This window comes from Argiope bruennichi, chromosome 2 (genome assembly GCF_947563725.1).
Source record: "Argiope bruennichi chromosome 2, qqArgBrue1.1, whole genome shotgun sequence".
Lineage (NCBI taxonomy): Eukaryota > Metazoa > Arthropoda > Arachnida > Araneae > Araneidae > Argiope > Argiope bruennichi.
Genome location: NC_079152.1, coordinates 18,604,214 through 18,621,555, shown reverse-complemented (window position 1 = coordinate 18,621,555; position 17,342 = coordinate 18,604,214). Strand labels below are relative to the sequence as shown.

The window sequence follows — 17,342 nt, the reverse complement described above, 5'->3', positions numbered from 1 at the left end:
TCCTTTTTGGCCCGTCTGCGTATTTAATTGGTTATGAATGAGGCCTCTCTCAGCGTTAGGAAAAGAGATGACCTAGTATTACTGAGAAAATAAAGATAAAAGCAAGTTGATATGAATGTCCAGATCTGTTACTAGCTGCAGAATTTTGCATTCGATTATGGAATTTTCGGATAATCACTTGTAGCATATATTCCTTAACTTTTCTTTTTTACTTTCTGGTATATGTAATATAGAGAAAAGTATAGAAATCGTCAAAAAACAAAAAAAACGAGCCTCAGATTTTGGCAAATCCCCACGTTTTTGATCTCCCTGCGTTCGAAAAATACTGTGACTAAAGATAACTCAAAATCGCCTTGATCCAGGCTGAGGAAATTTGGCATGCAATATTTACACCAAATTTGTAGATTTCTGTCGAATGTTGAGTAAAATCTGTTCAGAGGAAGTCCGTCTGTCCGTCTGTTCAAATATAAGTTTAAACACGATAACTACAAAACGAAGAGAACTATAGAGATAAAATTCTGTACAGAGATTGAACATTTATAGTTTAGATACCTACCAAATTTTGAGCCAAATCCAATAATGGGTCTATATTTTTAAAAATAAGAAAACATGATAATTCAAAAGCGGAATGACTTAAATATATCAAATTTGGTATGAGAATTTGTGACTATAAATGTAATTTTGTGTCAAATTTTTGCTTCAATTGATTGAGGAGAAAACGTGTTTTACAACCCAAATTTGATTTTCGGATTGTATTAACTATATGCCAGGGATTAATCGCCAAATAGTTCGCCAAGTATCAGACGATAGATTCAGTAAAAATGCTAAATTCACGCCAAAATTTAATATTTCTCAACTATTGTACGTCAATGCCGTATAAGGCGTTCTCTGGACTGGCAAATTTATGGGAGACCAACACCAAACTTTCTTTCTAATTTTTAAGAAATACCTTTTGCTTCTAGGCGAAGAAATAACGTATTGAAATGAGGTTTTTAGATTAAGCGAGCGGATATTCTGAACTTCAGTTCGCGACCCTTGAATGCTGAAAGAGGCCTGAGTTTAGTTTACTTTAGTAATATTGACGTCCCATTTGAAGCAACACTAGGGCTATTTTGGGACGGACCTCGTAATTTTGAACCATGGTCAGATGACAAGGACGACACCTGAGCTGGCACCCCCCTCTCCACACCACACCACACCAGCGGGAGGACGTTTGGTCATGACGGATTTAACGTGCAACAAACCCACTTACACGACGGTTCTTCGGTGGAATCGGGTCTCGAACCTGAAACCCTCCGGTTCCGAGGCCGAGACCTTACCACCAGGCCACCGCGGCCATTGAAAAAGGTCTGAGAAATAAAATACAAAATATAACGAATAAATAAATAAAAATAAAATAATAATATAAAATAAATAAAAATAAAAAAAAGTAAAATGAAATAAATGAAAAATGTGCATATTGAAAAAAATTGCTAAAAGAAAGCAGGAGAGGAGAAAGATCTTATACAGGACGTTTTATTATTACTCATATAACTTTTTACCAAAATAATAGTGTTACGGAAAATCCTTCCGATGAGTGTACGGTGAAAAAGTCCAACAGATTCAATAAAGGATAAGGACGTTTTATTCTAACGAAAACACGAATACACAGCAGCAAAACACAACCGAAGTGAAAGAAAAGCACTTGCAGTAAATAATAACACGCAATCAGCAAATCGCTGTTTGTGTGTTTTGCTGCTGTATATTCGTATTAACTCAAGCACTCAAAGAGAATTTCAGAGTAGACAGCATTCCAAACAGAGATTTCGCTCAATGACTTACTTGAACTCAACATAACCAATTTATTTTCATCCAGATTCTGCATTTTACAGCTCCTCTGAGAGGGTATCAAATACTCTTCAGCCGTTGGTGAGGTGGCCTGGTGATAAAGACTCGGCTTCAGAATAGGAGGGTTTCAAGTTCGAGACCCGATTCTGCTGAAGGGCCGTCTGCTGGTGCACGTCAAATCCATGGGGGACAAACGTCCTCTCGCTGGTGTGGTGTGGAAGCTTGGTGAGGGGGGATGCCAGCTCAAGATTCATCCTTGTTATCTGACCGCAGTTCAAAATTACGATGTCCGTCCTAAAATAGCCCTAGTGTTGCTTTAAAACGGGGTGTTAATATAACTGAACTAAACTAAAGTTCTAGAGCAGAATTCGACACCGAATAGAGTTATCACCGAGGTTTCCGAATATGCTGCATCCTGTATTTTATTGCCAAAGCCGGAGATCATGGACACGGGATTCTTTCAGCATCTGCTAGAGTGTTATCTGTAAAACTCGGTCTTTTACTAGGAAACTAACTGTGCTGGGATACAATACTACTTCCGCTGCTTTTCAAACTGAGTTGTAGTCTGGCTACATTATTTGAGAAATTAAAACTGTCTATTATATAACACTAACACCATCCTCTTTTATGGATTATGTAAGGAAAAAAGATAACAGAGGGAATGGTCTCTCTGAAATTTTTTTCTCTTACTATCTAATAAAGGGAGAACATAAAACATTTTTGAACCACATGAGTGCCGCGATTGATCAGATGTTTTTCCTGCTTCATAATACGGGGGAAAAAATCAGTTACTCAATCAGGGTAAATGTCCCCTTGCAGATGTGATGCGGAAGTTTGGAGAGAGGAGTGCCAGCTCAAGAATCGTCCTTGTCATTTGACAGAGTTTCAAAATTACGAGGTCTGTCCGAAAAGTGCCCTAATGTTGCTTTAAAATGAGGCGTTAATATAATTTAGCTAAACTAAACTTGGTCCTAGACAGCTGTATAGTCGAAAATCTGATATTAACAGGGAAGTTCAGTTGCAAATTTAGGCATTTTGCACGCATTATAAGGTTCTTCATTTAATAAATCTAACAATTTAGCTTTAAACTTCAATACGTTCTAACTAAATCAACATGTTGATTATTTATTTTATATTTATCTCTTATTTTAATTTATTTATTTGTTGATCCATTTTTGTATTGAATATTATTTAAGGAGACATTCAATATTTCTAAATATTATAATAACAAAGTGAAAGTAATAAAATAGTCAGGAAAGTGATAAATTATGCTAGGCCAAATAATATTATTATTCTAATATCTCATATTTCATATCATTTGTATCTATTATAAACGGATTTATTTGGTAGAAGTTGAATAATAATCGAACTCCTTGAGGTCCACCCCCCCCCCTCCCGTCCACTCAGTACCCTTAAGCAGCTGCTTAATGAGTTTAATCGGAAATCCGTTGCTAGGGGACTTAGGAGACTCGTTTTGAAAACAAAGAATGATTAAAGTGCTCCAAAATAACCGAAAAGAAAAAGAAATAACATTTTTAAGTTTTTGGAACGGTTTCATCGAATGGATTATTTCCACAAACCATCGCAATCGAAATTAACTTGGAATGACAGAAAATGTCGAATCGGCAGAATTTTGAAACTCCTCAAGAGTCTCATTATCATCGTGACTATTATGTTCGAAACTAAAACTCTTTGAAAGAGTATATAGAGACGCATATAAATTAAACATTAAAGGCTTCATCTTATTGAATATCTCACGGTTTTTTTCTCCTTCAAAAGCGCTCATTTTGTGTTTCATATCCGCTCGATTCAATTTTTATCATTCTTAGAGCTTTTGTTAAATGCAATATCGATAGCAGTACTAAAGAAATTTCTTAGCTAATAAAAACAGCATCTTTTATAGTTCGAAGTGGCTTTGATTCCTTTCAAAGTCAGACTGTTATCATCAGCCGTGTATTTCATAGAACAAAGTGAAGGTAATGAAAGAGACAGGAACGTGGCAATTTATTGAGTTGATAGAGTGTTAATCTATATCTATACTTATAATAAAGCTCAGTGTGCATGTGTGTGTGTTGGCGCTCTACAGGCCAGACCGTTTGACATACAGCTATCAAATTTGGTGCATGTATACCTTAGAGGTCGGGAATGTGCACCTGGGGTCCCTTTTTTTGAAATTTTAATCAGAATTTTAATTATTAATTAAAAACTAACTTTCCGGCCAAAAAAATCTTCCATTTTCCCCACCGCCAACTTTTCCGCCAAAAAAAAATCTTCCATTTTCCCCACCGCCAAATGAGTAAGGCTTCAGTTTCTTTTTTCTCCCAACAGTAATGAGGCTAGGGTTAATATTTTTCGGCGGATTATTTTAAACGATTCTGTTTCATTTCTTAATGTTTTATGCATTTAAAATTAAACATTGTTAATTAATCCATGTTTCAGATTCATTCTGAAGTACTTTTGAATTAAAATAACACAGAATAAAGGAAATTAAAAATGTATAATCTGCATAGCGTTACCCCAACTGGCGTAGGAAAATTCACGCATTTGCGTTACCTAAATGGCGAAGAAAATTCACGCATGCGCATTGTTCTAATTGTTGTCATGACAACCACTTTCAACGGATGATTTAAATTATTTTTAGGTTAGTTGCATGCTTTTGTAAGTAAATTGTATTTATGTTAGTTATATATTTTTTGTATATGCTTATAGTTTTAAGTACATCCTTTTTTAAGTAGTTTTTTTTAGCCTATTTTCAATGATTTAAATTATTTTTAGGTTAGTTGCATGCTTTAGTAATTAAATTGTATTTATGTTAGTTATATATATTTTTTGTATATGCTTATAGTTTTAAGTACATCGTTTTTTAAGTAGTTTTTTTTAGCCTATTTTCAATGATTTAAATTATTTTTAGGTTAGTTGCATGCTTTAGTAATTAAATTGTATTTATGTTAGTTATATATTTTTTGTATATGCTTATAGTTTTAAGTACATCCTTTTTTAAGTAGTTTTTTTTAGCCTATTTTCAATGATTTAAATTATTTTTAGGTTAGTTGCATGCTTTAGTAATTAAATTGTATTTATGTTAGTTATATATATTTTTTGTATATGCTTATAGTTTTAAGTACATCGTTTTTTAAGTAGTTTTTTTAAACCTGTTTTAGACCGATTATTTTAAACGATTCATTTTATTTTCTTAGTGTTTAATGCATTTAAAATGAAACATTGTTCATTAATCGATCTGTTCATGATGAATCTGAGAAAATTTTGTTGACAAATTTTTGAGATATTACATAAATTAAGAAAGATATTTTTTAGTGCCCATAAAGTTTAAACGCTCAGTGACTCTATTATCAGTAATCATATTATTAAAAAAATGCTTTGTTTCAGTAAAAAATATTATTATATTAATTGCAGATTAACCATTTACACTTTAATTTAAAGTATAAATTCTACGAGGGGTAACAGAAAATTAGAGAGATACATATCACGTTATGACTGAAGGCCTTTATAATATTATGAGTGAATTATATGACTATCAAAATTTGAAGTTTTAAAATATTTTGCTGAAGAATCTATTAAAGTTGGAATTGCATAAAATATTTAATTATTAAAATTTTAACGAACATTAAGATTGGCGAACCGGCTGGTCGCCAAAGGCGGCTAGTATTTTAATATTCATAGAATTTTCATTTTTTTTACAAAGTGATTTATTTGGTAACCAGAGAAATGAAAATTTTTAATCGACCTATTCGTGGCTTACTTCTGTCCAGCAGTTGGACCATGGTGGCTTGATGGGACCTTATCGAAGACCGTAGTCTTGGCTTCAGGATCGGTGGGTTCCAGGCTCGAGACACGATTCCACTGAAGAGCCACCGCTTAGTGCACAATTGCATTGAAAATCTTCTGCAAATAGGGAAGTTCAATTGAATATTTAGGCATTTTATGCACATTATGAGGTTCTTCTTTTAATAAATTTAACAATTTAATTTGGAATTTTAGCATGCATGGAGCTTTTCCAATCATACTATTCTTTGTCCATTCAGATACTATTAATCGCAATCCAAGGATTAATCGTCAAATAACTCGCCAGGAATGATACGATAAATTTAGTAAAAATGCTAAATTCAAGCCAAAAGTTAATATTTCGTAACTATTGTACGCCAGTGCTATGGAAGGTATTCTCAGAATAAAACCTTTATTGGGAGAAAGTTTTGGAGAAATCACTTCCGCTGGTTTATAATAACAATTTTTAATCATTTTCCATGTTATCCAAAACTAAAACAATTGCTATAAATTTTGTTTAACAAAATTAAAACGTATATATGATATAAAGTTTCATCAGTGACAAATTGCCTGCAAGACAAACTAGGTCTAAAGGGGATCATAGGCAGGTTTATTAAGAAGCTATAATTCGTCTGATTTAAAATAAATAATTTTAAAAAATACAAATTCTATTAATTATAAAATACTAGAGTATTAATAACATTTTGTAAAATATAAATGGTCAGATCCTTATATTTGCATAACACTTGTTAATTTATAAGAGTATTTATAAATAAATAGGGGCTGCTCATAATATTATGTGCAGACGTGGATGCTTCATAAATACAAACGATAAACAATTAGATATACAAGTATTCATTAGTTATCACGATCCCCATTTGGGGATTTTGGAATTTTGCGTACATCAGTGAGCTCCAAAAGTAAATTTATTTGGTGAACCCCACAATTTAATTTCATGTTATTGTTGCTTCCAATGGCACTTGTCATAAACAAACCCACTGACTTTAGAAGACAATGAATTTAAGTCAAAGGTGCGTCTCTTGTTGTTTCAGTAGCGCCATCTAGGGCCAAGAGTACGACTTAGCTACACACACGTCACAACTTTTTTTACGGGTCGGACTTCATTCAGGCATTTCATTCACCCACCCACAGATCGTAACTTAGACCTGAATCAGAGAACGATCACATCTGAACCAGTACCCCCAGTGGTATTACTCTCAACATGGAGGACTTTGTGACCATGGCAGATTAATACGTGCGCCAGCCACCACACACATGGAGAGTCTTCGGCTGGCGTAGTTCGAACTCGCAACCCAAGGGACGCGAATCTAACTCCCTCCCAACCAGGCTATCCCGGTCCATTTAATTTCATTCTCTCTCTCTCTCTCTCTCTCTCTCTCTCTCTCTCTATATATATATATATATATATATATATATATATATATATATATATATATATATATATATATATATATATATATATATATATATATATACCAGTGAATATTGTATGCAGCAGAAAGTATGTATTCTGAGCTTAGTTTCTTTACAACAAACGAACAAATTTGAAATTCGTCTGTAAGTGGTACGGCATAGAATTGTCATATTTGAAGTAATATATTTCAGTTTGGTTTTTATATTATAACGAATATCGTGCATAAAGATTTAATTTAGAGGCTTATAGTAACTATATTTTACTTACTCAATATTTTATTTTCTTATTGATAGGATTTTATTGATAATTTATGACGACATCCTTTTTTAAAAATGTCAAATATTTCCGAAACAAAGCATGATTTGAATAGAATTATACCGTTACAGATTTTTTTTGTGTGCATATATATAATTTATCCGGCCAAAAAATTAAAAAAAAATTGGCATTTAAAGGATTAATAAAATCAAAAACAAACCTCAAATCAATAATTATATTAAAAATCTTATTGATTAGGGACGGAAAAGAACCTATTGTGCTCGCCGTAGATACCCAAAGTGTTTAAATTCGACACTGAATTCGTGATTTAGTTAAGTTTATGGACAAAAATCTAGCGAAATTGCATCGTAATGCTACGAAAAGATTTAAAATTTATAATTTTGGTAAATATATAAATGGAATAATTTATATATTTGATCAAAAGATCAATAAGGGTAATCCCGCATTTTGACTAAATAATCCGAATTTTCTCAGAATTTTAATTAAATTTCCAGATTGTTCAGAAATTTATAAATTAATACAGTGAAACTCTAATATATCGAACTTCTTTTTCTGAAATCTTCGATTTTCAATAAAAACTAATTTTTGCATATAAAAAATCTCAATAAATAAATATATACACTTTTTGTAGTGCAAAAGTGCTGTAATATTTTCGTACAGCGTTTTGTTTTATATTAAATGTAATTTATGTGCATCTTAGAATCATTATTGCACAGTTTAAAAAGGACAAATTTTCGTCTTATTTTTAATTAATTAAAATTCTGGTTAAAAGTATGTTAAAAATTACTCCAAGAGGAACATTCTTACGTTTTGAATTGCATATATGTGCCAGATTTGGCAGTTCAATGTCAGTCAGCTTGAATTATAGAACGCCAAATACATACGTTCGTCTTTATTATTAGTAAAGATTTACACATATTTTTACATACACCAAGACTTTTTGAACTTCACTGTCGTGGCTGGTTCGTGAGTGCTTTCAATAAATAGGCAAATAGAAAACTTAACAGATTTATTTCAGATTTGTTCGAGTTACTCTGCTCAGTAACTCCTTCTCCTCCAAGAGCAAACACTCGAATTACATCACTCTTTTAATTACACTAGCGCTAGTTGTCTAGTGCCATCTATGAACGTTTATTTCCTAACGCTTCAAAATCCAATCACTACACTCACTTTGCTTAATGCGACAGACTACATATTCTAGAGTGCCTTGAAATTAGGTAAAGAAAATTTAGTCTTTAAAATAGACAGTTGAAGCTACCAGTTTACATTTTCAGATCAATCAAGGTCATTTCGAACGATAAGAAATTGACAGAGTTTACTAATTTGATAAATTAACTTGATTGCTCTCTGTCATCAAACAAATCGTACAATTTAAAGATTATTTTTAAAAATATTTATAGAATTATTTAAAAGTCTTTTTTTGTTTTATATTAAATGTAATTTATGTGCATCTTAGAATCATTATTGCACAGTTTAAAATTGTATAAAGATAAGAGAAATGACAATTTTATCTTTAAAGCATTTTTTAAACAGTTTTAAAGTAAATATTATGCATTTTGCGTAACAACCTTGAAGTGAACTTCAATTAATTACCAGTCCTTGTTAATTCTTTAAAACTTCATACATAAACAATGGCTTGTTGGATACGCACAAAATGATTTTTAACATTTGAAACAATTTAGAGAAATGTGCGTAAATTACAAACAATAATATGAAATGAAAAAGAGTTAACGAGAGAATATTTTTATTTTCCGTCACAGTAAGTGACTTTTAAGAAATGGCTAAAATAAAATAAAAAAATAATGGCTGATCTAAATCTTTTACCGTTTAAAATTTAAGCATTATCTATTTCAGATAATTCTAATGCAGATTTCTTAAAACATTTTATTAGTAATTTTCTTCCTCATATTTCTTTCTTTATGTCTAGTTTATTTTAAACTAGCCGCCTTTGGCGACGAACCGATTCGCCAATCTTAATGCTCGTTAAAATTTTAATAATTAAATATTTTATGTTACTCCTATTTTAATAGCTTCTTCATCAAAATATTTTAAAGCTTCAAATTTTGGGAGATATATAATTCACGTAATAATACTATAAAGGCCTTCAGCCATGACGTAATATATATCTCTCTAATTTTCTGTTAGCTCCCATAGAATTTATACTTTAAATTAAAGTAGAAATGATTAATCTGCAATTAATATAAGAAAATTTTTTACTGAAACGAAGCATTTTTTTTAAAATATGAGTACTGAAAATAGAGTCGCTGAGTATATAAACTTTATGGGCACTAAAGAATATCTTTCTTAATTTATGTAATATTTCAAGAAGTTTTCAACAAAATTTTCTCATATTCATCATGAACAGATCGATTAATTAACAATGTTTAGTTTTAAATGTATCAAATACTAAGAAAATGAACAGAATCGTTTGAAATAATCGGTCGAAAACATGTTAAGCCGTCATGCGTGGGAAAAAAATTAGAGCCTTACTCATTTTGAAGGGAAATGAAGATTTTTTTGGCGGGAAAGTTAGCTTTTAATTAATAATTAAAATTCTAATTAAAAATTCAAAAAAATGACCCCAAGTGCACATTTCCGACCTCCAAGGTATTCATGTGCCAAATTTGGTAGCTGTAGGTCGAATGGTCTGACCTGTAGAGCGCCAACACACACACATTGAGAAGTATATTGAAGAAGTTTCATTGTTCTTTTATTATAAGTATAAAAGAACAATGAAACTTGGCTAATTCGAACATTTTAATTCGTATTCGTCGGAATTCCAGTATTTTCTATCGACCAAGAATTTCTTATCGAAATAATGTTGGCTTACAATTATAATTCATCTTTTTTTTAATTACATCTAAGTCAAATCTAAAAATTAAAAAAAAAACATTTCTTCTTGACTTATTTTTGTTATTTAAGTTAAAAAAATTATTTAATTTTACGTATCGAAATATTTAATTGAAATAGCTCTCGTTTGTTTTAGTAAGTTTTAATTCATATAGTTTAAAATTTTATGGATAAATTGTCAAATTCAAAGTACTGCTCATGGATTCTTTATCAAAATTATTTATTCATACATATTGTCATTATTTTTAAAATGAATTTTTAATTATAGATATTACTTTAATAAATGAAATTATTAATTATTTATTTATTTATTACATATTATTCATTTAAGTTGTTAAATATTCAAAATAAACCTTTGCTGCTGTCTTTTAAATTAAGAATTATTCTTTTCTTTTGCTGTACTCATTTTTAAAATACAGTTTTTCTTAAATATAAATTTTTGAATAATTTCCTTTAGTTTAATTTTTGGATATTTGAATATAATTATTATTGTGATTCCATCAGGATCTATTGTTTCGAGTTCCATGATATGATATTATTTACAATTATAATTTCAAGTAAATGCTTTTATATAATTTTCCTATCCTATAACGTTCATACTTACTGCCATTTTAAATTTTTTTTTCTTCTTTAATGTACAAACTATTATACTAGATATTCTCCCTACAGACAGACCTAATTTAGTTTAATGCAGTTATGAATAACATATTTCTTATTTAATAATAATTAATAATTCTCATTAAAATGTCTAAAATAGAAATAATTTAATTTTTAAAAAAAATTAGCTTTTTAAGAAATTTATTTTCTTAATTTCTATTGCACATTCCTATCTACATACTACTTCCTATGAAACAATCCTATTAGAATAAAAATACTATTCAATATTTTAATTGTTTTGAATGTTAAAAAGTTATTTATGTAAGCTCATGTTATCATTAATATAGAGAGTAAAGTAACTAATATCCTAAATCAATCCACATAACCCAAAGTTTGAACCTACAGTTCCAGTTTGAGATCCCTGTTTAAGATATTACCTGTTTTCAAGAATTTCAGAGAAATATTTTAGAAAATATAATCATTTTGATAAAATAAGTACTTTAAAACATAATATAGATTACGAAACCAATAACAAAATGAATGATATAATCTTTGATTTATATAATGATCTAATGGGTTTAATTTCTGAACATCACAATTACATCACAGAAATGCAAGAATACATACAATTCAAACTTGCATCGCCAGCTTCCGTTATGGAGTATCGTATGCTGTGTTTTATATTACTTGCCTTTTATGCAAATGTTTTGAATATAATAAAAAGGTGGTTCGATTTTCAGCTTTTTTATTGCAAAGAAAAATATTATTGTCGTTCAAAGTAAGATTTCCCCTAAAATATTTTTAAGTCTATGTTATGCTATGTATTTTGTATTTTTTTAAGCCTTCAAGTGCATTGGTGTGTACGTTTATTAACTGTCTTTTCAAGAATAATAGATAATTTAAGAAAAAGTAATTAAATATATCATTATATTGAAAAATTTAAATAAAATTTACTCTAATAATGAAAGAGTACATGAATGATTGAGATGAAAAACTATATTAACTGGATTTGATAAATTTAAGAAACTAATAAAAACCAAAAATATAATTGAATTTGTAATGAAAAAGATAAAATTTTATTATAAAATAAAGCAGAAAGCAAAAAAAAAAAAAAAAAAAAAAAAAAAATGAAACTGCGAGTTAATCGCTTTTACTGTTACGGGAAGAAATTTATCTATATGTAAAAGATTCGATTTGAAATAGAATGAGCAATTCATGCTTTTATCACCTGAACATAAATGGCCTGCCTCATTGTACATTTTGAAACTTATGCACATCCCCCCCCCCGACAGAACCTTAGTTAGACACAACAAAAGTTGCCCATATCGATACATTTCAAAAGTTTAATTTATTATGTTGATAATTCTTTTTAGAATCATTTGAACAATATGATAATAAAATAATCGAATGTTGTGTCTTCTCTTTATCGCAAGTATTATTTTATACAATCGTGTTGTTCTTGTACTTATCTGGTTTTTATCACTTTTTACGTGAACTTTCTCGTTCATCCAGTTATAATATTTACTTAATGCTAAGAGTTACGGAAAAGCTATAGAACTAAAAATAGAAGGAAAAAGAGAAAAAATATATCGAAGAGCAGATGTTCAAACTGGATATGTTAAGCAGTCTAAATTGGATTGTATTTGAATTCAAACAACTTGACTTACAGATAAAATCGCTTAGATTTCAAATATCTTAAATCAGAAAGAATACAATGGTAGCGGATAAATTGTAAATTGGTATTATTTCTGATAATGACTGTTTGTTGTTCTTGCTAATTCAAAACAAAAAAAATTCTCTTCTGTATTCTCTTCTTTTTTTTTACTTAGTTACAATTCGCATGAAATAAATAATTTATTTTTAATTCAGATAAGTTAACTTACAGAACAAAGTATTTAGATTTCAAAGCGGTGAATAAGAAAAATTACAATAGAAAAAGTTAAATTCTAAATTGGATATTCTTTCTTTTGACAGTAATTCAAAACCAAATAATTTTTTTTTCTTCTTTTCTTACTTTGTTAGAATTCGTATCAAATCAGTAATTTATTTTTAATTCAGATAACTTGATTTGCAGATAACTTGCATTTAGATTTCAAAATGGTGAATAAGAAAAGAGTACAATAGAAGAAGGTAAATTCTAAAATTTGGTATTCTTCCTTTTAATGACTGCTGTTTTTGCTAATTTAAAATCAAATAATTTCCCTCAGTTATTTTTTCTTTTTTTACTTTGTTCCAATTCACATTAAATAAATTATTCATTATAGAATTCTTTTTATAAATTTTATAGCGGTGATGGAATTCTAATTTTTTTTTATTGACTTCTTGTGCTACCTTCTTGAAGCAAAATTTTATGGGGAATCATTCAAAGATGATTTATGTACGATAGAATATGACATTTGCAAATACAATGATTGTTAACTTTGAATGCACTGTAAATTTTAATAAATTCTTAGAACAAGCCGCGAAATTATAGATACTATTAAAAATTTGCTAATTTATATTTGGAAATAAAAGAAAATCAGCGGGATTGTTCATTACTCGAAGCGGGAAATGTTCACGATATTTTATTTTCCATCAGAAGATAGACAACGACAATAACAACAACAGAATTATTTGGTAGGAAAACAGGTCTAAAGTTGATAATTTTAAATTCAAGAATTCATTTTTTTTTATTAGTACGAGCATTGCATGCTTTATAATTGAGAACGTTCTCTTCTGGGTTTTCTCATATGTTGACACAATGCCCTTCATTTATATTCATAGAATAAAAGAGAATACCAAACATGCATTTTAAACGGCTTTTTTCGACCGAATAAATGAAAATTCTCATGCAAATTTAGAATTTTGATGACAATACCACGTGCCAAATTCTTTTACTTATGAAGCTGCCATTTTGAGTTTATTATTTCATAAAGCATACATATGGACACACTGCCATCCTTTTGACAAATTTAATCCAAGCTTAGATGCAAATGCAAAAATTGTTTTGATAAAATTTTGAAATATTTGTTGAATTTCTTCAATCTAATTATTCGAATTTTTTGTTGACATGAGCGGATCAAACAGAGAGGAAGACTTTTTTTGCAAACGAATTTTTTTTTTCGAAAATTTGAAGATGAATTTAAAATGTTAAAATGGCATACTAAAATTTATTTATCTAACTTGTTGTATTTTTTTGAGTTACAGATTCATGGACAAACAGAGATATTTCCAAAATTGTTTTTCCTTTCTCTAAAAGTTTGAGCTCCAAAGGCTGATAGTAGAATTTTTTTTTGTTTACTTTTTATATGAGGAAGTACAAAGAAGATATTATATAGCATACAGACATGTCAAAAAAACCTGCTCATTGTACAATTCGAAATATTTTCAAATATTGATGAATTCAAATTAGAGAAAGAATTGGCGATATTTTAGAAGATGACACAGAGGGATTATGATTAATTCAATATTTGAAGAAAATTAGATTTTAATTTACGAGATTTTTCGTAAAACATTCTACCAAAGATTAAAATTTGAGAAAATAGTTTTTCAAAGACACATTAAAACGCATGCAAATGCAAATATAAAAATCAGTTCAACTATAATAAAAAAATGGACTTCAAAAAAATCAAATATTTTTATAAAGAAAATTCTCAAACATTACAAAAATTAAATTTTTTTAAAAATTCGTATTTTTAACCCAATCAGTAAATGATTTAAATGAGCCCAATTTTTGATGAAACTTCATATGTTTTAATTTATAACAGTTTATAACTGCTCGTTGTAGACTTTAATACACATATATATATTTAAGCAGACGATTAATATTTATAAATACCGTTATAACTAAATGAGTGCCATGAAGTATAAAAGAAACGGACCAGTTATATTGACAAAGTATTAATATTATCCTAATGTATCATAATTCATAATTTTTTTTACATATTTATTTGTTTGACAATTAAGGCAATATTTTTTAGTGATGTGTCTGTCCTCAATTCAATTCTTAACAAATTTAGTTGAAAATATATACCACTACTCAGTGTATTGTTTTGAAAAGTTCTCGAATAAAATAATTAAGATTTTGCCTAATTAATCAATATACAATATTTAAAATGCACAAGCCGTGTATTTCCACAAATAATTATATGCTATTGCTATTGTAGGTACAAAGATGGAAGCAGACTTCTTGAAGAGAAGGAAAACACCCGAATTCGTATGCAGGGGCGCACCCTAATAATTTCGAAAGCCACGGAGGCCGATGCCGGAGAGTACACCTGCGTGATCGAGATGGCGGGGCTGTCCTATCCTTTCGCGGATCACCTGGGAAGCCGCATCAAGGTCACATGTGAGTTCTTTTTCTTTAGCTGTGTGACGAGGGCTCCGTTCGCAACAACCGCGGACAAGATGTAGACGACGCTGTTCTACTTCTGTAACTGATTGCGAGATAGGATTGCAAACAAAATGATAAATGCGCGCGTGCTCCTTAGTCGAACACGCTCTTTATTCTTCGTTCCGGATTTTATTGTTCTGTTGTACATAAAATGTAGTCATCAAATATTTATTTTCATGAAAGATTAAAGAAACATTCACTTTTGATATATTTGATTTAATTTTTTTTTTTTTTTTTGAAGAATTGAAGGAATCAAACAATTGCAGGGATATTTTACCATTGAGGCAATTTCACTGGCAGGAATTAGAATATTTAATAAAAACAGTTAAGAAAAAAATCGAAAACTATTTTTTTCTGAACTAAAATAAGAAAAAAAAAAAAAAATCATCTGAAAAACGAAACCTACTATATGACTTTTAAAAAGAGGAAAATGAACGGAAAAGTTATTTTGATCCTAATATTTTGAAATTTAAAATTTCTTTGAAATGTAGACAAAATCTCCAAAGAACATTTGAAGATGATTAAAATGGACGCGGGATTTTAATGACGCGGGAGCCTAAAATTAAAACGAAAAACCGTTGTAATTTCAAAATCATTACTGCAAATAAAGTATTCCATCGATTTAATATTTAAACAGGTTCTCTAACATTTCTGAGAAGAAAATAACGAATAATTGTTGACAAATATTTAACGAATATTCTGACGAATAATTGCAAATATCAACGTAATTATCTCTATAAGTATAAAATTGATTATTCTTTACAAGAAACAAAATACTAAAAAAGATAAACTTGACAGCAGCCCATTGAAGCTCAAGAAGTAATAGCACAATAAATACATTTCAGAACCATTGCACCAATTCTTCATTTGTAATAATTTTCAGGCTTAATTATTATAAATAAAAAAATTATTTGACACATAAGCTTGAAAACCATAACCAACATTTCAAATCTAAAATTTGTCAGATCTCAATACAAATTAAAAGAATTATTTCTAACTGTGTAATTTTGTTCTCACAATTTATTCCATTAGTATTTAATTTATTCTTATACATATTTAAAAGAATCATAATATTTTTATTTTTGAATACATAAAAAAATAGCATTAATATGAATAGAATCATTAGTTAATTATAAGTAAATTAGGACTTAACTGCTTAATTTTGTTCTCATAATTTATACCATTAGTATTTAATTTATTCTTACACATATTAAAAAAAAATTAGAATGCTTTAATTTTTGAGCACATCAACGAAAGTAGCATTATATGAACCGAATCATTAGTTAATTAATTAAGTAAATTAAGGCTTCACTGAATAATTTTGTTCTCAGAATTTATTCCATTATTATTTAATTCATTCTTACACATATTAAAAAAATTAGAATGCTTTAATTTTTGAGTACATCAACGAAAGTAGCATTATATGAATCGAATCATTAGTTAATTAATTAAGTAAATTAAGGCTTCACTGAATAATTTTGTTCTCAGAATTTATTCCATTATTATTTAATTTATTCTTACACATATTAAAAAAATTAGAATGCTTTAATTTTTGAGTACATCAACGAAAGTAGCATTATATGAATCGAATCATTAGTTAATTAATTAAGTAAATTAAGGCTTCACTGAATAATTTTGTTCTCAGAATTTATTCCATTATTATTTAATTTATTCTTACACATATTAAAAAAATTAGAATGCTTTAATTTTTGAGTACATCAACGAAAGTAGCATTATATGAATCGAATCATTAGTCAGTTATAAGTAAATAAAAGCAATCGATTGGCTTTCAAAAATTTCGCTATGGCGTTCCTTATGAATGAAAACACAAATAAAATGTTTACAATCAAATCGATATCATCAACTGCGAGTAGCCTCACTTAACGCGTTGATTGATAAGAATAATTCCATTCATTGAATGGATGGCTGCCTATAAAAACTGATCTGTTGATTATATTTTTCTCATTTTCCAGATCCAGCTCGTGTAGAGAAGTTTTCTCGCCAGATCCGCCCCATCTTGAACAGAAATATGAGCCTGGAATGCAAAGTCCAAGGTTTCCCAGCGCCCAGAGTCTCTTGGTTTATAGGTCAGTTGAATTCTGGGTAAAGTGTGTGTGCTTCACTTCACAGAATTCCGCTGTTCTCATACTTATGAATAACAAATCCAGAGATCGATTGGATATGAAAGACCGATTGTTGGGA

The 17,342-nt window shown here is 29.3% G+C and overlaps 1 protein-coding gene across 1 annotated transcript in view; it reads left to right on the top strand.

Moving 5' to 3' along the window:
- The window catches only part of LOC129958038 (hemicentin-1-like), an 89,298-nt gene that overhangs the window by 9,439 nt on the left and 62,517 nt on the right, over positions 1–17,342 (top strand). Inside the window, exons 4-5 of the mRNA XM_056070194.1 lie at positions 14,914–15,095; positions 17,114–17,227. Coding sequence (XP_055926169.1) covers positions 14,914–15,095; positions 17,114–17,227 — 296 coding nt within the window. The remainder of the gene's footprint in view (positions 1–14,913; positions 15,096–17,113; positions 17,228–17,342) is intronic.